The sequence below is a fragment of the Heloderma suspectum genome, chromosome 4 (assembly GCF_057233095.1).
Source record: "Heloderma suspectum isolate Gila_16-S chromosome 4, 16-S_ref, whole genome shotgun sequence".
In the NCBI taxonomy this organism is placed as follows: Eukaryota; Metazoa; Chordata; class Lepidosauria; order Squamata; family Helodermatidae; genus Heloderma; species Heloderma suspectum.
The window spans coordinates 45,574,459-45,601,853 of NC_139461.1; the positions used below are offsets into that span (position 1 = coordinate 45,574,459).

Here is a 27,395-nt window from a genome sequence, read left to right on the forward strand (position 1 = left end):
AAGGAGCACTTCTATTGTTCTTTGTGGCTGTGATCCAACAAAAGTTAATCCTGACAAAGGCCCATTGAAACAAGTCAGTCATGACTCATTTAAATCATCCCTGACTAAATACTTTTTTTTTTCTGAACCAGTGAATGACCACTTTTGTTAACAAAGAAGGGACCCTCTCCTCATGAAGTGAGGTGTTGACTGTTTCAGCAGGCATGCCTCTAAGTTCCACGTGATTGGCTTTAATCAGCCAAGATGGCCAAGCATCTAGACAACATGGTGGTCTTCACAATGTCAACATCCTCAAAGGAAATAAGACTGAAACATTTTTTTCCCATACTTTAAATCCCATAACTCTTTGCCTTAGAAGAGTGATTAACATGGCACATAGTCCTTTTAGAAGCTTTGGCTCACTTCCTGTTCTAGAATTGTGGAGACATTTGTCTCAAAATGCACAAAACCACCCAGACTAGCTTTATCATATCCACTTTCATAATTATTTTAAAAACCTAGGAATATGTTTCTTATTATTTTCATCATTCTTTATACCATACTTCCCTTTCCAGTTTAGAAAAAAAAAAATTAAACCCTATGGAAGTCTTTCATAAGTTCTTGATTTAATTCTTCTAACAGAGTCTTGGCTTCATTATCTATGTGAATTGTGGTTGGAATATGAGCTTGATTGATCTTTGTGCTTGGAAATTGCACCAATTAGCTGGCAATCTGGGCAATGATGTCATTGAATTCTATTTTTTATTCTTGTGTACCTAAGCAAAGCAGCACAGAATCTCTTGTTCCATTTTTATCAACATTACCATCATATCAAAATGCCTTAGTGAAAATCACAATTTTATTGCATAGATTCTGTCCAGTGAATATAGTAAGGTAGTGTACTGAGTAGCAGTCAGCAAAGCAAATGTGTGGCTGTAGAGTCCCAAATACCCCTGTTGCCATTCATTCCTGAACTATCCAAAGTACAAATCTGCCTCAACAATTTTAAGATGTAGTTATGGATTTTCTATTTCATAATAATAAGTAGTAAAAATGGGAGTGTTTTGCTTCAAACTATGGCACATTTTTGTTCAGCCATGTAGGGTTAGCATCAGTACCCAACATCCTTCAACAACACCCAGAGCCCACCACTGAAACATCCCTTGGGTTCCCCTTTTGAAAACATTTTTTCCAGCCCAGCACTCCAAGCAGTGTTGGGCAACTAGATTTAGCCAGCATTTAAACTTCCCACAATTCCTCCAAGCATAGTGTTGCTCCAAAGCATTGTCAGAAATTTAAATGGCAGCTACACCTAGGCACCAAGTACTGCTCAGAGTTGCCTACTGCCATGTGCTACTATCAAAGGGGTATCTGGAGCCAGCACTGCTGCCATAATCAAAATGTTTCCAAACAACTTCAGTTAAAGCTCTTGTTTCATGTTCCTTCCTTTACTGAACAGCCCATAACCTACTGAAATTAGTGTCTGCTTTGCTATTGATTTCAGTGGAATCTAGATTTAGCCCGCAGTGATTAATAAAATTGTAAGGAGGTATCTTCTCTGCCTGCCACATTGGGAGCTTACTGTGGACTTTGTTATAAAACCTTCCAGATTCAACAAACATGATTTATTTCCCTGCTCTACATCATCTGTGATATGCATTCAGCTATGAATCACCTTTTCCTGGGTACTTAACAAAAATATCCCAGTTACCTGTTTGGTTTTTAGCTGCTGTGTGTTATCACCTGATAGTTGGGTTCATTCCAGAGTAAAGAATTCTAATTAAACGTAATTTGATTTTTAACATTGCAAGAGAGTGCAAGGAAGTGACACCTACAGTATGCAAGTATGTAAACTATCTAGCACATGCCTTCACATTATTTTGATTAACATAGGCTCATATGCCCTGTTCCTAAAATTTCCTGCGGCAGCAAGTAAGCAGTGGGGAGGCAATGGCTATTGCACTGACCTATCAATCATAAATGTGATGTTGTCTTGGCATTACAATAATATTTGATAATGCTAATATTAATATTGGAGCTGTTAGTGGCTTAATGTTCTACTTTCAAACACTTTTCATTAACTTATTCATTTGCTTGCTTGGTAAACAAATGCTAATACCCTTTTCCTTCAAAAGACAACATTGGAACAAAAGAGGAGACCTTTCAGGTCTTGGATTTTGTGAAGAAATTACTGTACTGTTTTGGTGAAACTTTTACACTTGACAGCATGACTTTGGCCCAGTCTAGATAAACAGCTCATCACATGATAAAAATTGTTCCTGGACGGGCCCACATCAGACTGTAGACATGGAAATTGCATCTTTGATTGTTCTCCCACAAATACATTTACCACATCACAGAGAAGATTAGGCTAGAATATCTAGGATCCCTGACATCTAGGGATCTATGCCAGGGCGTCTTGTTACATAGGAGCAGCAATAAAGCACTCCACCTGCAGTCTAAAAGAGTATAGTCCAGAGACTGATCTACCACGTGACAGGCTGTTTTCTTAAGCCAGCACTTTGGTAAAATGTTAATAGGAGGACAAAATTGCAGCATCGCCCATCTTAATTCCCTCCTACGCTTTAGAAAAATGCTGATCTTCCAGCAGCTTTGACATCTAAAAGCCACACATATCTTTCAACTACTGACATGGGGTTGTATCCAATGGTGGTTTTGTGTTAGTGGAAAGACCACTAAGCAAATGTAGCAGTCATAGAATAAGAGGAGAAGGCCTCTTATGGATCAGTAGCTGGTTAAATAACAGAAAGCAAAGAGTAGGAATAAACGGTAAATTCTCGCAATGGAGGGATGTAAACTGGGGTCCCACAGGGATCTGTATTGGAACCAATGCTTTTCACTTGTTCATAAATGATCTGAAATGGGGAGTGAGCAGTGAGGTGGCCATGCTTGCTGATAACACCCAATTATTTAGGGTGGTTAAAACAAAAAGGGATTGCAAGGACTCCAGAAGGATCTCTCCAAACTGGGAAAATAGGCATCAGAATGGCAAATGAAGTTCACTGTAAGCACATGTAAAGTGATGAACACTGGGGCAAAAAAATGCCAACTTCACATATACACTGATAGGAAAGGTGCTAGTAGTAACTAACAAGAAAGAGATCTTGGGTTGTGGTGGACAGCTCAATGAAAGAGTCAACCCAGTGTGTGACTGCCGTGAAAAGGTAAATTCCATGTTAGGCATAATTAGGAAAGGTGTTGAAAGTAAAAATGCCAATATCAAACTGCCCTTATACAAATCCATGGTGCAACCACACTTGGAATACTGCGTTCAGTTCTGGTCACTGCACATAAAAAAAAGATATTATAGAGTTGGGAAAAGTGCAGGAAAAGGCAAGTGAAATGATCAAGAGGCTGGAGCAACATCCTTATTAGTCTGGGACTGTTTAGCTTAGAAAAAAGGCGAGTAAGGGAAGACTTGATAGAAGTGTACAAAATTATGCATGATGTAGAGAAAGTAGATAGGGAGACATTTTTTCTCCCTCTCTCATAATATTAGTACCCCAGCTGATTGGAGATTCAGGACAGATAAAAGGAAGGACTTCTTCACACAGCACATGTTTAAACTACAGAATTTGCTACCATAAGACGTAGTGATGGCCACCAATTTGGGTGGCTCTAAAAGGGGGTTAGACAAATTCCTGGAGGAGAAGGCTGTCAATGGCTACTAGTCTTGTCAGAGGCAGTATGCCTATGCACATACCAGTTACTGAGGAGCAGGAGGGTGCTACTGCCATCATGTCGTACTTGTAGTTTCCCACAGTCAGCTGGTTGGCCACTGTGTGGACGGAATGCTGGACTAGGTGGGCCCATGGCTCTTCTTACATTCTTAAAGCACTTCTGGTTGTACAAGGCTGGGTGCCAGATTTTCGCCAATCCCACTTACTGACTGCAGCCCTCCACACCATATCCAATACTGTTTGGGAGTGTCCCCCAAGCTTCATGAGCAATTTCTTGGGGGCACAAGAGGCTGTAGTGGATGGAGCGATCAGCAAAACTCAGATGCCCCACCGTACATGAGTGGAAGTACTTTCCACTAGCACAGAACAGCTGTTGGATACAACCCATGGATTTGTAGCTTCTTACCACAATCCAGTGTTTAAGGGCTGCCAGTACATCTGGGACTTTCCCATTGTTATTGAATCAAGAATCTTGATTCCCAAGTTTGGTTTATGCTCACAAATTCTTGCCTTCCCACACCTTATAATGGGACCCAGTTGCTGACTCTTATAGGAAAGGTCAAGCAAAATATTTCCTTCTTTAATTTTTGAATATTGCAGCTAAAGCCAATATGGGGGTTTCCCACAAAACAAATCTTCAAATGTAACATATTGTCTTAATAAATTATTTTTAAAAAGTTTGATTAAAGATGAAAGCAAAAGGAGAGGTATGAAGAAGCTGTCACTTGGCTGGCCTTAAGACATTTATATGTTAGTGAGGAACAGAATTATGCCAGATCAATTTAGGGTGACCCAATTGATCTGTTCTATAAGAGAATTGGAAGTAATAGCTTTATTGTTAGGGTTATATTTGCACTTCATTGATGGAAGCATCAAAGAGAGGGCATTTTTAAAAAAAGTTCTGTTTAACCATTATTTATTATATTCTTTTTGTTTCCCTTATCCCTCCCCCTGCTTCTTATAGAGTCACATCGGGAATTCCTTCACAGGCCTGCTTCTGGATATGTGCCAGAAGAGATCTGGAAGAAAGCTGGTAAGAATTGTTTAAAAACATGAGCATAGCAGTTTGGCAGCTGTGTGCATTTGTTAATGCTCTGATATAAAGATTTTTTTAAAAAAAGAAAAGAAAAGAAAAAAGAAAGGCATGCTACTAATAAACTAAAGTTTCAATTAATAACCTTAAGCTGGAACATATCAGAACATAGAATTGTTTTAATTACAGCAGCATATACATCTGAAGATAAGGGGATGTCAATATGGTATTTAAAAAAGAAAGAAACCTAGATAATAAACAGATAATTTTCAGGGCTTATATCACATTTCCTTCTGTGAAAGTTATAGTACAATCTGAGCATTTATATTAATGATTATTGTAATGGTTTACTATTATAAAGCAAAATACAAGTCTTAATTCAGAAAGCAGTATCTGCAGAGAATGTCATTGTTTTGTATCTGCAAACCTGAACCATTTGCATTGGCATGTTCATGCTTTAGATGGAAGACAGATCTAGAATTAATTGTAGTCAATCCAGTTAGTTCAGCCCAGAGAAAATCTGTCACTGTTGCTCCTACTGCCAACAACAACAGCATATTAAGAACATAAGAGCAATGCTGAATCAGACCAAAATCTGGTGCCCAACCATGTGCAACCAGAAGTGCTTTAAGAACTAGGGATGTCGCAGGTGCCTGACTGGGTTCGGGAATTTGTCGGGCAACCCCTGCCTGCGACCCCCGAACTGCGCCCGCCGAGATACTGTCCTTGTTCGCCCCCCACTCGTGCCCGCTCACGCTCCCCAGTACTCACCGTGATCCCGTTCAGTGAGCGCTGCCATTTTCGTGCCTTTGATTTCTGCGCAAAACAGGAAGCTAAAAAAATGTGTGTATGCAAATATACGCAGTTTGGAGCTGGGAAAGCTAAATAAGTGCAACATTAGAGGTATAATCCCTCTAATATTGTGATTATCTTTCCCAGCTCCAAACTGCGCATATTTGAATATGCGCATTTTAACTTCCTGTTTTGGGCAGAAATCAAATGCATGAAAATGGCGGCGCTCAGCAGTGGGTTCGCAGTGAGCCCAGGGAACTCACCAAACTCGTGGATAGCCTGAGCACAGGTTCGGGGGGAGGTGTGAGCAGGGGCACTCCTTTGGCAAGTGCCCGGAGAAACCAAACTAGAGTGAGTTCTTATATTCCTATTAAGAACATAAGAGCCATTGGCCCATCTAGTCCAGCCTTCCATTCACACAGTGGCCAACCAGCTGACTGTGGGAAAACCACAAGTAGCACCCTCCTGTTCCTCAGCAAAACAGTAGCTCTGCATTCTGTTCATACAGTACCCAACTGGATGCCTGTGGGGAGCCCACAAGTAGTACATGGGTGTAATAGCACCCTCCTGCTCATGTTCCTGAACAACTTGCATACAGAGGCATACTGCCTCTGATACTGGAGGTAATATATAGCCATCAGGACTAGTAGTCATTGATAGCCTTGAATCCTCCATGAATTTTTCTAATCCCCCCCTTTAAAGCCAACCAAGTTTATCACCTCATCTTGTAGCAATGAATTCTATAGTTTAACTATGCTCTGTGTGAAGCAGTACTTCTTTTTATCTGTGCTGAGTCTCCCAGCATTCAGGTTCATTGGATCACCATGGGTTCTACAATTACGGGAGAGGGAGAAAACGTCTCCCTATCCATTTTCTACACACTGTGCATAATTTTGTACACCTGTCATGTCCCCCCATACTCATCTTTTTTCTAAGCTAAACAGTCCTAGATAATATAACCTTTCCTCATAGGGGAGCTCCTCCAGTCCCTTGATTATTTTGGTTGCCCTTTTCTATATCGTTTCCAACTTCACAATATCCCTTTTGAGCTGCAGTGACCAGAACCGTACACAGTATTCCAAGTGTGTTACACCATAGATTTGTATAAGGGCAGTATAATACTGACAAGTTTCATTTTCAATGACTTTTCTCATTATACCCAACATGGAATTTATTGTCCTCTTCATTTTATATAAAGTTTAGATTCTCTTGTTGTTGTTGTTTTGCTAATGCTACACAAGTGCTGTCCACATGTCGTTAAAATCCAGGGACTGAAAGTAAGCACTAATTGCCAACTATTTATTTATTTTTTCCCAATTCATATAAAATGTAATAGATTAGCGATTTGTTAACAAAAATATGTTTATTGATAACTGTGGTTGATAAGTTTTTTAAAAGGCCTGTATTTAAGTTTGTGTCTCTCTCTTTTTATATAAAGACTGTAATAAAATTTGCATCTGTAGGTTTGTCTCGATATATTTCTTTTCAAGGGATCAGAGAATGTTTGCAGTTGGTAATAAATATTCAAACATCTTGCAAATGTCCTACCAATTCTCTTTGCTGATCTGTGTATGCCCATGGGACTAGAATAAGAATGCATAATTTAAATATAAATTGCCTTATTTGCATATACAATTAGTCAAGCTGCAGCTTTGATCGTAAGCAAAAATTATTGTCCTGTTGCCACTTAGATAGAATTGTAATTCACCTTGAATATTCAAAGTAAATGAGTCCCTGTCTTGCATAGCTGCATGGTCTGATTTCCCTCTCCCCCAAACATTTATGTGAGGGTAATGTGAGGGCATATTTTTAACTCTCATAAAAATTAAGGTATACTGTTTTGTTTTTCCTATATTTTTTTCTGTAAAATATTATTGTTTCCTGTCCAGATTTTCACATTAAACAAATCTCTCTGGGTAACAGATATACTTTAATAAATGTACTATATGATAAGCATGTAACTTAACATGTTTTAAAACGTGTTTCAATCCTTTAATTTAAATATAGAAAGCAAGTTAGTGCTTGTCATTTAAACAGCGATTTTGAGAACAGGATTAGGGATTTTTTAAAATGACACAGATCTGCGATTTCAAATTGTGTTGCTTTAAAACATATGCCATCAAATGTGAAGGTTATGGCCAGGATTTAAAGAACTGTGTAACTCATAGCATGCACCAAGAGTTTTCTAATAGCTACACAGACGCATGTGCACACACCCACACATCAAAACTGCTTGTGAGACTGATAGCAAGTTTAAAATGCAATGGGATAGAGCATTGGGAGTCGCAGGCGGGGATGGCGGGGGTGGCAGGGGGTTACTGTTCAATGAAAAAATGTCACAAATCCCACTGGCCGCAGTTGGACACACCTAATATAGGTCTTGGAATCCCAGTCTATGTGATTAGTTTACAGCACAATCCTGTTCATGTTTTCTCAGGAGTAAATCCCATTGAGCTAAATGGAGCTTAATCTTTAGTAAGTATGTTTAGCATTGCAATCTTAAATTCAGATGTCTCATAGAGATGTGATGGCTTAAGCTAAAGAGAACTAGATTTATGGCACTGTGGAATACTGTGCATCCTACTGTAACCACAGAACATTTGTAACTCTAATATTTTTATACTACAGTAAAACATTTTATTAGGAATCTTATGTTTTTAATTAAACAGAACATTTAATTAAGGTGCGTCTTAAGTGGGTGAAACAATTAAGTGCAAACACTTGAATGAAACATGTCATAATTAGTTTTAATAGAGTGTTAATTGGTACTAGGTTTGCCAAGTTAATAATTACTGCTTATTAAATTTTCAATTAATCATTGTCATTTTCCTTTGAATAAAGATGAAAATTAGATACAGTAAATCAGGGGGAGGATAGTTTCCTTGTTAATTAGAGTAGTTGGTTTTCTTTTTTAAAAAATCGCTTGTTTTAGTTGTCAGTTGAACACATGAAATCTTCCACTCCTCTTGCATCAAAAAACCAAACCAACTCATTGATGACAAGTCATGTTATCCAGTGTGAAAAAGGAAGCTGTGTTATGTTAATTTCTGTTAGATAATTTAGATCTAAGACATTGGAACCATCTTCACATTATTCTAAGGCCCTGGTTCAAACATGCATTTTTCAGCACATGCTTGTCTAGAACATTGTGTTTATCTTCAGTTCAGCCTAAGCTGATAACTATTGGCATAAGAGTAGAACAGAGGACAGTTCTTCGGAAGAATAATGTACTTATGTGTGTTTAAAATGGCCTGTCAGCATAAAGAAATCATACACAGACAAAAGAAAGTGCTTGTGGTAATCAAACATCAAAGATTCAAGCTACACGTTACAGTTGCCACAGCCATGCCCATGGGCCATTCATTCATTCATTCATTTATATTTGTTTGTTTTAAAAATTTGTATGATTCCTTTCATGTTTGCTACTCCCAGGGCAGCAAACAGTAAATATATTACCAATACAATCAAGACATCCCATTAAAACTGATATAAAAACAGCAGACAGTAGAAATGTAACATCATATCATTGTAGTAAAAACCTAAACAAAATAAAAAGCTCAGTCAAAAACATAACAGGCCTGGGAATTATTTTCATATATATATATATATATATATATATATATATATATATATATATATATGAATGAGAGTGGGTACCAAGTGAACTTCCTTCAAAGGCAGGCAGCCACAGCCAAGGAAGTTCTCTCCAACCAACTCAGCTTTGAGCAGCAGGAGCATTCAGAAATGGCCTTTGGTAATGATCTTAGCATGGGGCAGGTTCATGTGGAAAAAGGTGTTCCTCATTCAGGTATCCAGGGTCCAAGCCATGCAGGACTTTAAAGGAAAGCACCATTACATGCATGAATTTCCACTGTGATCTATGAAGTCCTTCCTCTTTTGCTAGGTGGTTTTTACTCTGTTAGTGGAAGTCTTCCATGTTGTAGCTTGATAATGGAAAAGGAGCTGGGGAAAGGCAAAGCTTGCACCCCATCTACTGTTGATCCTGGTAGGGCTTATAAGAGTCTCACACACTACAGAATGTGAGAAATTATAGTAATTGAAAACATATCCTTATCTCTTCTGATGAGTCAGCACTGCAAAGACATTGAGATTTAGGTAGAAGTCAGCCCCCACTACAGGTACTGCAGTTTTATGTTCAGTTGAACTGCACTGCCAAAATCAAATCTTTAGAATCTGTTCAAACACCCAAGAATGCATTATTTAGTGTTCACACACCTCAGAATGCACAGGAGGATTGCTTATTTGAAGGGCTCCCACAACATAGGGCTCCTTCACGCTGGACTTTTATCTTGCTATGAAGATTGCTTACTCGCAGAAGTTTGCAGGACCTGTACATGATGCAGCCGTCATCCAGGGAACCTCCCACTCTTTGTGAGCTCTATTGCGCTGTTTCCATGACGAGGAAAGTCCGACATTTTCCCTTCTCCCACCATGGAGTCGACATAAATGACAGTGTACAGGTTAAAGTCGCTTTTATTACAAATAAAACAACAGCACCACCTAGTGGCTTTGTAATGAAACACACAGATCTCATTGAGAAGTTTAGGGTTTTTTTTAAAGCCATGTGGAAAGGACCCAATCTGATCCCACAAAGATTCTGGAAGCAGAAGCCCTGGTAAACTGTAGGATTTTTAGCCTTGTGTGATGAAGCCCAGAGTCTCTCTCCATGTGACAATGGCCTCAGTGATACCACCTCCCAGGGATACCAAATCCCTCGTTACAACCTCTTTTCTGTGGAGACTTTCAAACAACCTCTAGTCCCAATGCCCTACTGTAACTACACCAAAGTACATGTAACTGAAATATCTTCCACTGCTTACTCCTGCTTCCATTTCCCTCCCTTCCTGTGTTGTTTCCATTTCGTGTATGTTTTTCGATTGTAAGCCCTTTGGGGTAGGAAAATGTCAAAACTTTCTAAAGTGCCATCTACATAGTTGGTGCTATATTAATAGCAACAAAAACAACAAAATATGCAAGCTATATGCATGTAATAAATCAAATCCTGTGTTTTTTATTGCTCACTAACTGCTGTACCTTAGGTAACTTCTTGAGTGATGGTCATTTACCCAAATTAAGAATATTTCTATCACTCGATAACCTTCAAAGCTCTAACTACTTTGTACATAGGACCATTGCTCTCTGATCTGTGCCTTTAATGTTCTCATTTTGCTGAGAGACGTTTATTATCTTGTTTGCAGAGGAAGCAGTCAATGAAGTAAAACGTCAAGCAATGACTGAGTTGCAGAAGGCAGTGTCAGAGGCAGAACGGAAAGCCCATGATATGATTACTACAGAGAGAGCTAAAATGGAGCGCACAGTGGCAGAGGCCAAGCGACAGGCTGCAGAGGATGCACTAGCTGTGATCAATCAGCAAGAGGATTCTAGTGAGGTAAGGCATTCCCCTGTGAAAGAAGTCAACTCCAAACTCAACACTGGGTATAAGGCTAAGTGGAAGCCAGCATCCATGTTTGAGTTTTCCTTACAAAGCGTGTTTTCTTCCCATGATGTTTATTTTCATTTGAGTGTTTTGCACAAGACAACCAGTTGACTTTAAAGAGAAACAAAAACATTGTCTTAAGCACAGGAAAGCAATAAGAAAAGAAGGGTCTGACAGAAATTAAGTTAGGCGAATGGTCATCTAGCCCTGTCTTACTTCATTGGACTAGGATCAGATCCCCGTTGTTCAAAGTGTGGCCTATTGAAACTCTGCTGCCTGAAATCCTTTTGTAGCTGGAGATGTTCTGTAACTGACCAGTAAGAAGAGATGACAGAAAAATGCGCATCTAGATTTGGAAAGAGCCAGGACTTTCAAAGGCAAGAATTCTCAGTAAAAGCTCAGACTTTTTTGGACAATTCTACAAAGCTCACTAAAACACAATCCAGAGCCCGTTCTGCATCATTAGCTGTCTTGTTTTCTAGCTTTGCTCCACTATCTTTAGCATACATTCCTAAACTCCCATGTTGTGGGGACAGAAAGAAAAAAATGGCAGCTTTGAGAGTTTGCAAATACTGAAGTGAAGATCGCTTTAGCTTGGTTGAACATTCTGTTGTCCTCGGGAACTCTGGGAATTGCAGGGTTGTTTTTTTCTTTGGGGTCATAGTCCAGAGAATTTTTTTTAAAAATTGACACCTTCTAGAGCTGTACTTGCCGACATGGTGCCCATGGGACTTGGCACTCACCAGGATCCCTGCCCCCAACCCCCAATTTTAATTGTATGTCTTAAGATTTTTTTAAAAATCTTATTTTTAACTAGGAGGTTGCCATGCTGCAAAGCATAGTGCTGCCTTCCAGCACCATCTTTATTTAGGTTCAAAAGAGTGATTTGTGTTTTGGAGTTCACACCCCACTTTTGCCTTTTACTTAGGTAAAAGGCAGGTTCCTTTTCTTTTAGATCACCAATTTGCCTTCTGGGAAATGAATGCTTTGTAACCAGCCATGCCAACCATTGCAGGCATTTTATGAATGAGCAAGCCCCCCATGCCATTTTGTGAGAGTGCCCATGACATTCCCAAAATTCCAAATGTGCCCACCAATCAAAAATGGTTGGGGAACCCTGTTCTGGAGTCAGCAACGTGAGCTCTGAGCAAGCTCCCAAGTCATCAAAGGACCTCTAGCTTTCTGCTTTCCTCTGTGAATTCTGTGTTGTTGTTTTTAAATTCCACATGGTCACTGAGTAAAGGGGGATTTAAAAACTACATTTCACAGAGTTCATATCTTAAGGAACGGTTTAGAATACAGAACCCTCAGCTTTGGCCTTGGCTTTTGTTTTCCCTTTTCCAACGCTTCCCTCCCCCTGCCCTCTTGAACTTGGTAAATATGGGAAAAGGAGGAGGAGAAAAAGTGGGAGACAAGAGGGTTGGTGCTGACTATTATGAGCCAAGTGCCTTGGGAAAGGCATATAATGGCTATGGGATCTCAAAATGGAGAGTTTGTTTCTGAGCCTCCCCACTCGCCCCACATTTCCACCATTCTTCTTTTTCACTAGTTACATTACGAGACTTTGTTTGAATGCTGTTCATTGCTTCATCCTCTCATTTTAGAGAGAGGAAGGTGAGGGTTATTATTAGAGATGCTGGAGAAATTCGAGACGAATTAAAATGAGCTTGGATTTCTAAGAATCCGACCTGCAGAGCACACCCCTCAGGCCGCACGGAGTCTGTGGACTTCTGTATGACATGTTTACTTTCCCAAAATTTACACATATAAATCCGTAGAAAAATACATAAGTTTCTGCTTAGGAAACAATGAATGGAATGGGGGACAATACACTGAATGTTACATACTGAAGTAAATTATGTAAATATTTAAATATTTACGTAATCATTTGCATATTTTTCCACATGACAAAAAAAATATTTGCATCTGTCTGTGGGCGGACGACAGAACAAAAGGCGCTTGACAATCCATGAAGGACAGATGGAGTGGACTTTACACATTCCAAACATCCCTAGTTATTATGTTGTTAAATTTGCACATACATTGCCCAATATTGCAATCCCAAATAGGGATTACTTACTAGGAATACTTATAGGAATACTTATTAGGAATAGGAATACTTACTAGGAAGTAAGTCCCACTGAGTTTACTGGAACTTATTTCCAAGTAAGGCTAAAGCTGCATTCTTAATAGAAATAGGTTCCACTGAAAAATAACGTAAATCTCTTCCAAGTCTTCAGGTTTTGAATGCAACTGCATTGAAAGTGGCTTGGCTCTCTCATTTTGAGGCAGCTGGAAATGTTTGCTCTGGAGGTATTGTTTTTCAGCATACCTACTTTCTGTTTGTGCCACAGTGGGGTCTCGATTGCGTGTGATGTTTTGTGAGGAGGAACTTTGTTGGTGGATGGTGCAGGCTGTGGGAATAAATTGGGGTTTGATGATCTCTGGTCCCTTCCAAGTCTTTGTTGCCCCCATTTTCTAGAAGAAAAATGAGAGCCAGTTTTTTAATTTGAATGGGGCTATAATGTTATTAATCAAGTGTATGTACACAGTCTTAGATGCCCTAAGCATGGATGAATATATATGAAGCTTTAATATATATGAAGCTTTAAACTGAGTCAGCTCATTGGTCCATGTTACCCACTGCTATACACTCTGACTGCCAATGGCTGTCCAAAGTCTCAGGAAAAGAATGTCTTTCGTAGGTCTGGTAATGGGCATTTACTGGAGAGACAAGGGGTAGTATCCAATAGGAGCCATGCGCACACAGCCAGTCCGGCCAGGCCCCAGACCATGTGTGCCCAGCCCAGGACCACATGCAGCTGTGATTCAATGTTTCCAAAGGCAAGCCCCAATGCAAGGAAAAACTGTCATTTCTGGAAGGGGTGCAACTTCCATGTTACTCCTATCAGGGCTTGCCCCCGGAAGTGTTATATTGTGGCCCACCCTGTGTGGACCTGGGCTAGACTCATGTCCCTTATTGGATACTACCCCAGGGATTGAACTTTGAACCTATTGCATACAAAGTGTGTTAAGTGCCAATATGCCAGTTCAAGGCTGCAATCCTAAGCACACTTACTGGGGACCAAGCCCCACTGAGCTCAGTAAGTCATATTTCTGAGTTAACATGCTTAGGAATGCAGACTGTAAGTGTTTATTACTTATATACATTTATTTATTTCAAAGGATGTCATTTAAAAAATAGCTTCTGGCAGAAAATAAATCACTATGTAGTACTGGTCGCTAAAAGTGCATTGGTCTTCCAGAAGGGAAGGAGTCTGTATATGTATAATCAGCAAAGGCCTAGATTCTCTGAGGGGAAAAAGGTGTTAGTAAAGTTGAGAGAATGATTCCTTAATTAGAATTCATTATTTCAGCTACAGGGATTATGGGTAAAGGAAAGGATGGGGCGACAGCATCTGGCAGAAGAAAAATAGAATCGAAGAGCAACAAAGAGTAACTTAGGGATGAAGATGGTAAACCTCAATTCAGACTAGAGCATATAAATATAAATAGAGCATATAAATTCAATAAAGCTTTGAATTTTTTGTGGTGTAGGACATGTGGCACCATATATAACAAGAAGTCAGGAGAGAGAGAGAGCAATACGTTTTGTTGCCAGTCCTGAAGTGTTTTGGATAAAATGAATTCTTGTGTCTTTCAGAGAAAAAAGAAATATTAAAATCCATGCGGAAAGGGAAGTCTTGATTAAACCTGCCCCAATAAACAGATGCTAAGTATAATTCCTTTCAGTTTAACATTGGCGGGAGATTTTGTTCATAGTCTTGCTTTTTCTGATAGCCTTTTTTCGGCCATTTATAGTCTTTCTGGGAGCACAGCTTTTACTTAATTAATTTCTTAAATACTAACCTAAGAGGTGTAAGAAGAGTTCTGTGATGTCGACACATTTTACATAATTTTTGTCTACTTTTGAAGGATGTACACTACACACTCTTAATTGTTTGAAATGCTTTGTTTACTGTATTCAGTGAGCTGGTAACACCAAGAGTGACTCGGGTTAAAAGATTCAAATTAGCTACTTGCCCGATCATGAAAGAACTGGCAAAAATCACAGGCAGATAAATCAGCAGCATGCTACAATACGTATCCATTATTTAAGGGAGAGTAAGATTTTAATTGGTCCCAGGCATCACCAGAGATGAAAGGCTATTGTGGAATCACTGAATGCCCCGAGTTTCTACTTAATGTGTAGCAGATGAATAAGCAGGAGACAAAAGGAATTGATTTTCAACATCTGAAAGTTTTCTCAGGAAGAGAGTCTAGGAGAAGTATATGTTTTGTTTTGTTTTTAGTACTTAACTGTTCCACTGCAGAATTAAATATGACATACATTAAAATCTAACAGCATTTTGTAGCTCAGCTATGCCAAGGCAATGTCTTTGAGGAGCTGCCTGCTATGATCATTAAACTACTGTCCCCCCTGTCTGGATATATATCAAGGATTTTTCTTCTCTTTTTTTGTTATGAAAGTTTAAATTCAAAAATTAAGTACCTAACAGGAAGGAGGAAGTCTGATACAAGTAGGGACGCTTGAGAAATTCAGTCTTTACAAATTCCAGTATGAGCTGTCCTGATCCATGAGTCATGAATTAATGTGCAGATTGGAACTTAGTTATCCTGCGGTTTGTGCAGTTCCCAAATGGTTTGACGCAGTTCTCAGCTCAGAATAACAAAATGCATTCTAACATGCATATTTGGTGAACAAATGCATTGAAAGTATTTAAATGCAGACTTTTGTGTGAATTAAAAAAACACAACAGATGAATGCAGAAATGGGAGGGGACATGGGAAAACAACATGGACCAGAAATAGACTGGTTTTTCCATCCCTTGATACAAGTAGATTCGAGATATATATATATATATACACACACACACACACATACATACACACATACACATACATACACAGTGTGTATTATCTCAATGATATACAGAAACAATCCTTTCTTGGATTTGTGTAGCCAGAGACATAAACAGTGCTTTTTTTTAGAAATATTGTCCCTAAACATGCCTACATCTGGAATAAAGAGAGATGCCCTTCACATGTAACCACAGCTGTGGGAGATGCACTTACTTGCCTGTCCTGCAATCTCACATAGCTGGTGTAGACTGCACCTGGGTGGAGCAGATTAGGTGAGTGTATCCCAGAAGGTGCTAATTGTGAGGGAAGTCTCACGTGATCTAAGCTGCTCACATGGATTCGTAATTCAATCCTAGCTTCCAACCACATGGACACACACATCATGGAAAATTAGCTCCCTCATAGCTATGACAGAGGTGCATCATCCTGGGGTAGCAAATCTGTGCCTGAGCTGACAGCTTCATGTGGGGGCAAATGATGGAATGGCTGCTCCTCCTCCACACACCCAAATTCCCTCCACATAGAAAAGAAGGGATCCAGGGAGAAGATCCTACCTTGGCTTTCTTCTTGACATCTAGTTTTCTACATGTAGGGAATCTTTCTTTGTTCTTTTTTTTTTTTTTTTGTATGGAGGTGGAACATTCAGTCATGTGAGTCCCACCTGCAGTCAGAAATGGTACAGCCCAGACACTGGTTTAGTGAGAACAAAGATCATCATCATAGCTTCCAAGTGGCCTTCATAGAGACCTCTTTAGCAGCTCTTGCTCACCATTATTATTATTATTATTATTATTTTCTTTATTTTTTATTTATTTACAATATTTACATACTATTCCATATCTAAAACAGATTTCGGAGTGGTGAACACAAAAGATAAAACAGTAAAAGAAGAAAAAGATTAAAACACCATATTAAAATTATGCTTTTTAAAAAACAGAATGCCAATAGAAACCGTAGCTGGTCAGTTAAGGAATGCCTCCTGGAACAGTGTTTTTTTCAGGAGTGTTGGTGCCTGCCTGACCTCCAGAGGCAGGGAATTTCAAAGAAAGGGGGCCACCACACTGAAGGGTCTTCTTCTGGGGGACTCCTAGGTCCACGTGGAACCACCAGGCGCATGCCCTCTGATGACCTCAGTGACTGGGCAGGTTGGTAAAGGAGAAGGTGCTGTCTGAGGTATCCTGGTCCCAAGTTGCTTAGGGTGTTGTTCACTAGTACTAAAACCCTAAACCTAGCCTGGTAACAAATAGGCAGCCAGTGCAATTTCCACAGCAAAGGAGTTACATGCTGAAAAGGAGCAGCTCCCGACATCATTTCTATACCACCCCATAGCCGAGGCTCTTTGGGCGGTTTACCACTGGTTAAACCATTACTGTATGTAGTTATATAAAGTATTCCCATCAGGTTTCAGAATATACAATGTTACAGAGATAGGATGAGAACTTAAAATGACTTAGCAAGCATTGAGCTATGAACAGTAAAAATGAAATTCCACAAAAAGACACATTTACACACTGAGAATAAATCCAAAGGAATTAGCTCCAGGGATAGGAGGTGTGGCAAGGCTGGCTTGCCTCCTGCACCAAGATTTAGGACAGAGTGGGCAACCACTGGCTCTACAGCCACCCACATGCGAACCTTGCCCTAGTTAAAATCTGCCATTCAGTTCAGACCTCTGGCAAGAAGGGGAGAGAGAGAGAGAGAGATGGCAGAAAGAAAAAGGTTTTTTTTTTCCAGAATGGGGCCTTCAACAGAAAAAAAAAATGGTTTCCAATCCTTGGTTTACTTTATTTACTTATTTATTACATTTCTATACTGCCCAATAGCTGAAGCTCTGTTTAAGGACAAGTTGAGTCAGTATTCCCAGAGAATGATATTTTTGAGTTGTACTTAAAGCACTGTGTACAAGGCACTGGGAAATAATAGACAGTGAAGCTGGTCAAGAACTGGAAATTTGGTTTGTTTACAGTGGTTCTGATGTCAAAATATTTCTTACCATATCTGTGAAAAATATAAACACACTAGAGAGGATTTGGGGGTAGATTTCAGCTTGTATGATAAGAAATGAAATGCTTCAGTCTCAGTCCTAAGTGCCTGGTGTTCAACAGGAACCCTACATTTTTTTTCTTTTTTTACTAACAATTGTATACTTGCCCTTTGTGGGGGGAACACAGCTACCACCTGCTGACAGAAATGTTTTTGTTTAGCTAGAAGCAATAGCCAATAACCCCTGACTTCTAGAAGAGGGGGAGAGACTCTGTAGCCATGGTTGTTTGAGTGCTTATCCCACATTGTAGAGCTTAGCAAAGAGGGAAGGAGAATGTTCAGGTGTCATATGTTGAGCTATACATACCCAATCTTTCATTAGACTCTCTCTCTCTCTCGCTCTCGCTCTCTGTTGTGTACTTTGTCCTGGCAGCTCCTGTTGCAGCAATAGTAGGAATGGGCAAAACCTCCTGGTCCTGCTCGGCTGAGCTTTTGCAGAAAACAAAGCATAGAGCATTCCACCCCATCAGAACTCAGGAATGGCTTCGACAATTCACTCTGTGGTGCACAGAGCAGCTTAGCATGACAGCCTCTCTGAAAATGTCTGCTTCATTGCAAGCATTCTGTACTGGAATGCAAACCACCTCCACATCCTAGCTCAGAAGGTCTTTGACCCAGTAAGGGTCAAAGGATTAAAAAAAAAAAAAACTTTCCTCTCTTTGGATCAGAGGCCTTTTGAATGTGGGGAGCGGAAGCTGATGGCCCAGAGATGCAGAGAGAGAAGGTGTCTTTACCTATTCTGCACTGGCTCACAAACTTACTGTGCTTCGATGCAGAGTGTCCACAACGTTCCAGCAGACAAGACTTGAGATCCAGTAAGAGGAAAGTAAAGCACCCTCCTTTGGGATGTGCTTGGAGTTTGGCACTGCAAGTGGGTAACCTTGCATCCATATAGCCTGGGAAAATGTTTTTACCTACCCTTTGTTGGACTGGAAACTTCTAGTATTCAAGGCAGGGTCTAACATAATGTGGACACCCAAGGCCTCCAGAATGGAATTGGAACCTGCTGAAAAGCAGTGTGCCCTGTTTTTGTTGTTTATTCAGTCAGTCGCTTCCGACTCTTCATGACTTCATGGACCAGTCCATGACAGAGCTTCCTGTAGGGATGTCAGAGAATTCCGCGATGGATCTCGGTGAGGCCGAATGCCAGTGCATTCGGGCCCCCGAAATCTGTCGCGGAACGAAGCCCCTGTCCCCCCAACCCACGAAAGGCGCGCAGGACGAAGTCCCCGCCGCCCCCAACCCACAAAAGGCACACGAAACGGAGCACTTACCTGCTCCCGTCCACGCTACTTTGCAAATGGCGGCCGTCCTGTGGCCACCATTCGCTTCCTCCTCTTCATAGCCATGATAGGCTACATAAATACTTACATAGCCTATCATGGCTAATGCAGGGATGCCATTTGCATCCCTGCAGAGGCCATGATAGGCTACGTAAGTATTTACGTAGCCTATTTATTTATTTATTTATTTATTAAATTTATTAATCGCCCATCTGACTGGTCACCCAGTCACCCACTATCATGGCGGGGGGGGGGAAACCACCGTATGCAAATGGCGGCGGCTACCACCATTTGCGTACGCTGGGTTTTTTTCCTCCTGCCGTGATACGCTACGTAAATACTTACGTAGCCTATCATGGCAGGGAGAAAAAAACCTAGTGTACGCTAGGGATGTACGAAACTCCACTTACCTGGCTCCGCCACTGGCTCCACTGGGGGGGGAGGTGCTCCATCCCTCCCCCCGGAATCCTCGCCGGCCGGCTCCGCTCCGCGGGGATTCCGCAGACCCGCTGGCCAGCTCCGCCAGCAGCCGGTAATCCGGCCGCAAGCTAACAGGGATGCAAATGGTGGCGGCCATAGCCACGGCAGTTTGCGTCCCTGTATTCAGCCGTGATAGGCTACGTAAAGACTTACGTAGCCTATCCCGTCTGGGTTAAAAAACAAAAAAAATCGTACGCAAAAGGCGGAGGCTACAGCCGCCGCCATTTGCATTCCTTGTTTTTGGCCGTCTTAGTCTACGTAAATATTTACGTAGACTAAGACGGCAAAACTAAGGGGGAGCGCAAATAGGGTAGCGGACGCTATTTGCGTTCCCCTTTATTTTCACCATCTTAGTCTACGTAAATATTTACGTAGATTAAGACAGCGAAAATAAGGGGGAACGCAAATAGCGTCTGCTACGCTATTTGCGTTTCCCCTTAATTTCACTGTCTTAGTCTACGTAAATATTTACGTAGACTAAGACAACCAAAAATAAGGAACGCAAATGGCGGCGGCTGTAGGCTACTTTTGTTGTTGTTTTTTTAACCCAGTCGTGATAGGCTACGTAAGTCTTTACGTAGCCTATCATGAGTGCGGGGGGAGAAAGACTGCAAATGGCGGCAGAGGCAGCCGGTCGGAAGACCAGCCTCCGCCGAAGCAGCCGCTGGAGCTGCCGCCGTCTGGAACATTCGCCCCAGGTAAGTTTTGTTCCAGGGGGGATCCGCGGGGGGCAGGGGGGTGGCAGGCCATTCTGCCACGGAGTTCGGGGGGGCGAATGCATTGGCATTCGGCCTCACCGAGATCCATGGCGGAACTCTCTGACATTCCTAGTGTACGCAAATGGCGGTGGCCGCCGCCATTTGCATACCCTGGGTTTTTTTTCCCCCTGCTGTGATAGGCTACGTAAATACATTTGCAGAGAGGCTGTCATGCTAAGCTTGGGGGGGGGGGAACCCAGGTGGCTACCGCCATTTGTGTATGCTGGGGTTCTTTTCCCCCTGCCGTGATAGGCTACATAAATATTTATGTAGACTATCATGGCTAAATAGCGGCGGCTACGACAGCCGCCATTTGCGTCCCTCCAGGGCTGCCCAGCGGCCGGATGTCTGGCTGCAGGTGGCCGGAGCTGGTCGGCGGCTCCGCGGCTTGGCCATGGAGTGGAGCCGGCCGGGCAGGATTCCAGGGGGGGAGGACCAGATCGCCTCCCCCCCCCCAGCAGAAACAGAACGGAATGGAAGGTAAGTGTTCCGTCCATCCCTCGCTTCCTGTCAGCCATCGCCACCCCCAGCTCCCCCAAGGTCGAGTCTGTCACCTCCAGAATATCATCCATCCATTTTGCCCTTGCTCGGCCCCTCTTCCTTTTGCCTTCCATTTTGCCTAGCATCAGCATCTTCTCCAGGGTATCCTGACTTTTCATTATGTGGCCAAAGTACTTCAGTTTTGCCTTTAATATCATTCCCTCAAGTGAGCAGTCTGGCTTTATTTCCTGGAGTATGGACTGGTTTGATCTTCTTGCAGTCCAAGGCACTCTCAGAATTTTTCTCCAGCACCACAGTTCAAAAGTATCTATCTTCCTTCGCTCAGCCTTCCTTATGATCCAGCTCTCACAGCCATAGGTTACTATAGGGAATACCAGTGCTTTCACTATGCAGACCTTTGTTGTCAGTGTGATGTCTCTGCTCTTCACTATTTTATCAAGATTTGTCATTGCTGTCCTCCCAAGAAGTAAACGTCTTCTGATTTCCTGGCTGCAGTCAGCGTCTGCAGTAATCTTTGCGCCTAGAAAGACAAAGTCTGTGAACAAAGCCTCCATGTTTTCTCCCTCTATTTGCCAGTTATCAATCAAGCTGGTTGCCATAATCTTGGCTTTTTTGAGGTTGAACTGCAACCCAGCTTTTGCACGTTCTTCTTTCATCTTCGTCATGGGGTTCCTCAGCTCCTCCTCGCTTTCAGCCATCAGAGTGGTATCATCTGCATATCTGAGATTGTTAATGTTTCTTCCAGTGATTTTAACTTCAGCTTCGGCTTCATCAAGCCCAGCACGTCGCATGATGTGTTCTGCATACAGGTTGAATAGGTAGGGTGAGAGTATACAACCCTGCCGTACTCCTTTCCCAACCTTAAACCAGTCCGTTGTTCCATGGTCTGTTCTTACCTTTGCTACTTGGTTGTTATACAGATTCCTCAGGAGGCAGATAAGATGACTTGGTATCCCCATACCACCAAGAACTTGCCACAATTTGTTATGATCCACACAGTCAAAGGCTTAGAATAGTCAATAAAACAGAAATAGATGTTTTTCTGAAACTCCCTGGCTTTGTCCATTATCCAGCGGATATTGGCAATTTGGTCTCTAGTTCCTCTGCCTTTTCTAAACCCAGCTTGTACATCTGGCAATTCTTGTTCCGTGAATTGCTGGAGTCTACCTTGCATGATCTTGAGCATTACCTTACTGGCATGTGAAATAAGTGCCACTATTGGATAGTTTGAACATTCTTTGGTGCGTCCCTTTTTTGGTATGGGGGTATAAGTTGATCTTTTCCAATCTGTTGGCCATTCTTGTGTTTTCCAAATTTGCTGACATATGGCATGCATCACCTTGACAGCATCATCTTGCAAGATTTTAAACAGTTCAGCTGGGATACTGTCATCTCCTGCTGCCTTGTTATTCGTAATGCTTCTTAACGCCCATTCAACCTCACTCTTCAGGATGTCTGGCTCTAGCACACTGACCACACCGTCAAATCTATCCCCGATATTATTATCCTTCCTATACAGAACTTCCATATATTCTTGCCACCTTTTCTTGATCTCTTCTGCTTTTGTTAGGTCCTTGCCATCTTTATTTTTGATCATACCCATTCTTGCCTGGAATTTACCTCCGATCTTTCTAACTTCCTGGAAGAGGGCTCTTGTCCTTCCTATTCTATTATCTTCTGCTTCTGCTCATTGCTTGTTTACAAATAATTCCTTATGGCTAACCTCTGGAATTTTGCATTTAATTGGGCATATCTCCCCCTATCATTGTTGCCTTTTGCTTTCCTTCTTTCTTGGGCTACTTCCAGTGTCTCAGCAGACAGCCATCTTGCCTTCTTGGTTTTCTTTTTCTTTGGGACATTTTTTGTTGCCGCCTCCTGAACAATGTTGCGAATTTCTGTCCATAGTTCTTCCAGGACCCTATCTACTAAATCTAGTCCCTTAAATCCATTCTTCACCTCCACTGCATATTATGGTTGGCTGAGAATTTCTCCACGAATCTTCAGGAGGCCGAGTGCCGATGCATCCGGCCCCCCGAAAGTGTTGGGGAAATTCTCCACCGGCCCCCCGCCCCCCCCCCCCCGGATGGGACTTACCTTGGGTGAATGTCCCTCTCGGCAGCGGGTCCCGGCGGCGTTTCGGCAGGGGCGGCGAACGGTCTCCCGACCGGCTGCCGCTGCCGCCATTGCAAAAAAAAAAAGTAAAGTAAAAAAAAAACACCCGTGATAGGCTACGTGACGATTTACGTAGCCTATCACGACTAGATTTCCAAAGTCAGCCATGATAGGCTACGTAAATCGTTACGTAGCCTATCACGGGTGTGTGTGTTTTGTTTTTTACTTTTTTTTCACGGCCGGGTAGACGGGGCGCTCCTACCTGGCCTGAATTTCGGCAGCGAGGAATGGGGCGCCTCCCCCCCAGCCTGAATTTCGGCTGGGCGAGGCGGGGCGCCTCCCCCCCCTTGCCTGAACTTCGGGGGGAGAAGCGAAGCACCTCCCCCCCACCGCGAAGCAAGCTGCGGGACAAGGTAAGTCCCTTTCGTCCATCCCTACTGCATATTCATGAGGAATATTAGTGAGCTCATATCGAACTGATCTGTGGGTCTTCCCTATTCTCTTTAGTCTGATTCTAAATTGTGCAATAAGAAGTTCGTGATCTGAACTACAATCAGCTCCAGGTCTTGTTTTTACCAACTGCATAGATGTCTGCCACCTTTGGCTACAATGGATGTAGTCAATCTGATTTTGGTGTCTACCGTCTGGTGAAGTCCATGTATAAAGTCGTCTCTTAGCTTGTTGGAAGAGAGTGTTTGTTATGTACAGTGAGTTGTCTTGGCAAAATTCTATCAGCCTATGTCCTGCTTCATTTTGTTCTCCCAGACCATACTTGCCTGTAATTCCAGGTGTCGTTTGACTACCCACCTTAGCATTCCAATCTCCTGTAATGAAAATAACATCTTTTTTTGGCATACTATCCAGTAGGTGCTGCAGATCCTCATAGAACTGATCTACTTATGCTTCTTCAGCATCTGTGGTTGGGGCGTATATTTGGATCACTGTGATGTTAAATGGCTTACCCTGAATTCGAATTGAGATCATTCCGTCATTTTTTGGATTGTATCCAAGAACTACTTTAGCCACTTTATTATCAATTATGAAGGCTACTCCATTTCTTCTGTGGTCCTCTTGTCCACAGTAGTAGATCTGGTGTTCATTTGATGTGAAGTGGCCCATTCCAGTCCATTTCAGTTCACTGACACCCAAAATGTCTATATTTAACTTTGACATCTCCCCAATAACCACATCCAATTTGCCCTGGCTCATAGATCTTACATTCCAGGTTCCTATGGAGTGTTGATCTTTAGAACATCGGATTCGTCCTTCACCACCAGCACCATCGGCTAGCCGTCCTTTTGGCTTTGAGCTAGCTGCGTCATCATATCTGGGGCTAGTTGAACTTATCCTCTGTTCCTCCCCAGTTAGTAGCATTTTGACCATCATCTGACCTTGGAGTCCCATCTTCCGATGGTATACCAACATATCTCTGGTAGTACTGATCCATTTAGTTTTCATGGCAAGAATACTGGGGTGGGTTGCCGTTTCCTTCCCCAGAGATCGTATTTAGTCTGATCTCTCTGCCATGACCTTCCCATCTTGGGTGTCCCTTCATGGTTTAGCTAGGGGTGCACGAAAGCCACTTACCTGGTCTCACAGCTTTTCGCGGTGGGGGGGAGGTGCTTCACTGCTCTCCCCCCGAAGTTCAGGCTGGGGGGGGAGGCTTCCCACCTCGCCCGGCCGAAATTCAGGCCGGGGGGGAGGCTTCCCGCCTTGCCCGGCCGAAATTCAGGCCGGGGAGGAGGCACCTCGCCTCGCCCGGCCGCAAAATAAAAAGTTAAAAAAAAAAACGCCCCCGTGATAGGCTATGTGACGATTAACGTATCCTATCACGGCTAGATCTGCAAAGTCAGCCGTGATAGGCTACGTAAATCGTCACGTAGCCTATCACGGGTGACTTTGCAGATCTAGCCGTGATAGGCTACGTTAATCGTCACGTAGCCTATCACGGGGGCGTTTTTTTTTTTTTTTACTTTTATTGGAATGGCGGCGGCGGCAGCCGGTCAAAAGATCGGCTGCCGCCCCTGCCCCTGACGAAGACCCGATGAACCGCCACCGGGACCCGCTGCCGGGAGGGACATTCGGGAAAGGTAAGTCCTGTCCCGGGGGGGGTGCGGGGGGCAGGGGGGGCAGAGAATTTCTCACCGAAACTTGTTCGGGGGGCCGAACACGTTGGCGCTCAGCCCCCCAAAGTTTCGGGGAGAAATTCTCCGCCAACCCTAGGTTTAGCTCATGACGTCATTGAGGTGCTCAAGCTCCAGCACCATGACAAGGTAACGATCTCCTTTGCTGAAGATGTGCCCTGTACCTACTCCAAAAATGGTTTCTCCTGCTGTGGAAGCCAGTGTGGATCCAGGGGAGAGTAGAACTCCACCCCATCCTTACACAGGGGATTTGTGGTTCATGATATGCAGTTGAGGCTGTGTGTTGCCTGACAAGACAAATGTTGTTCATTTGCCCTCCATTTGTTTTTGTTCTTTCTGGCTGTTGGGTATATGCTCTTTGTGCAGAGTTCCCCATCATCAATTTCAAATTTGTGTGTTTCTACTTCTCTAGACATGGGGCAGAATGATGTAACCCTGTGCCTCTCCTCATGGTATGTGAAATCCGTGTCCTCTTTTGGGTCTTGTATACTCCTGGTTGTGTGTTCTGATTGGCTGCTGAGTTAATTAGAATCCTAACTCCGTAGTGGCTGTGGCGAAGTGTGGGAGAGTTTTCTGGGGCTCTCTATTGACTACAAAGAAGAGTGTTCTCATTTATGCTGTGCCTTTTCTAAGTATTATTTCATGCCATTGTTGGGGCTGAATCTGAGCCCTGAGTGAGCACAGGACACCAACTAACTCCTGCTCCTTCTCCACCATGACCTCAATTCCACCCAAATACCCTATTGTGCTAGTGGAGCTCATTATAGCTGTGATGGCATACTTTTCTTCCATTGACGTAGCCATGTACTCCACTAGCTTGAGAGGGGCTAGGAGCAATCCTCCTGCTAGCTTGAGTTCTTTTGGAAACAATCCTAAGAATGTAAGAAGAGCCATGCTGGATCAAACCAAGGGTCCATCTAGTCCAACATTCTGTTCACACAGTGGCCAACCAGCTGCCCATGTGACTTGAGTGCAACAGCACCTTCCCCCTCATGTTCCCCAGCAACTGATGTACATAGGCATACGGCCTTTGATACTGGAGGTAGCATATAGTAAGGACTAGTAGCCATTGACAGCCTTTTCCTCCTAGAATTTGTCTAACTCCCTTTGAAAGCCATCCAAATTGTTGGCCATCACTACATCTTATGATAGCAAATTCCATAGTTTAGCTACGTGCTGTGTAAAGAAGCCCTTCCTTTTATCTGTCCTGAATCTCCCATCAGCTTCTTGGGATGACCCCATTGGGTTCTAGTATTATGAGAGAGGGAGAAAAATGCCTCCCTATCTACTTTCTCTACACCATGCATACTTTTGTACACCTCTGTCATGTCTCCTCTCACTCACCTTTTCTTGAAGTTAAACAATCCCAGCGGTTCTAATCTTCCCTCACAGAGGAGTTGCTCCAGCCCCCTGATCATTTTAGTCGCTCCTTTCTGCACTTTTTCCAACTCTAAATTACCATTTTTTAAAGGTGTGATCCTCTCCTGCCCAATGGGTGTAATGAAGGATAGGATTGCTGTGTAAATTTCTGTGCACTTATCTTCTTTGAGATCGGTATCAGACTTTTACAATCTTACTTCTTTTACTGTGAATGGCTGCATTTCAACCATGGTTTAGAGAATCAGGAATGAGCTATGGCCGTAAGTGCTTTCTCCTCCCTGGCATGCATGGCTTAATCAATGACATCCTCTTACGATAAAACCAGTTTGCCATTATGTCTGAACATAATGGTATGGTTCAAGTGAATCATCCAAATGGGATGATTTGAAATCATGATTTGAATTGCTTACTCAAACCATAGTTTGCCAGTTCATATGTAACAGTAAATTATGTTTTGATCAAGCCACGTGTTTAATTGAGGGAGGTCTTAAGCTGGTGGCTCAACTGAATTCAGCCTGAACCCAAGCTACTTTCGTATGTTAATTGAATTAAACTTCACTTAATATGCACCTGAGTGTTATCTTTGCTACTTCACAGAGCATGAAATTGGCCTTCCTCCCCATCTGATTTTTTTAAAATGGGAAAAGTTCCAATGTAAATGAAGGAATTGGTCAAATTGTGCTAATGAGTTATTTAATTTCATTGGAAGAAAGCATGTTGTAGAAACAGCGGGACAGGAGAAGAACAACCTGTCAACAGATAATTTCTTCAGTGCTTGCTTACAGCTATAGAAAAGGAAGCTACTAGACAAAAGATGATGTGCTCATCAGAAGACTATTTGGCTAGG

General features: G+C 42.3%; 1 protein-coding gene across 7 annotated transcripts in view; it reads left to right on the forward strand.

Moving 5' to 3' along the window:
• RUNX1T1 (RUNX1 partner transcriptional co-repressor 1) overlaps window positions 1–27,395 on the forward strand; it is a 218,973-nt gene that overhangs the window by 174,067 nt on the left and 17,511 nt on the right. For 5 of the 7 annotated variants that reach the window (XM_084849143.1, XM_084849144.1, XM_084849145.1 and 2 more), the window contains 2 exons: window positions 4,645–4,713; window positions 10,725–10,915. In XM_084849143.1, coding sequence (XP_084705269.1) covers window positions 4,645–4,713; window positions 10,725–10,915 — 260 coding nt within the window. Of the gene's footprint in view, window positions 1–4,644; window positions 4,714–10,724; window positions 11,100–14,627; window positions 18,519–27,395 lie in introns of those variants that run through there. The other 2 variants (XM_084849149.1, XM_084849148.1) reach the window with 2 other exon arrangements.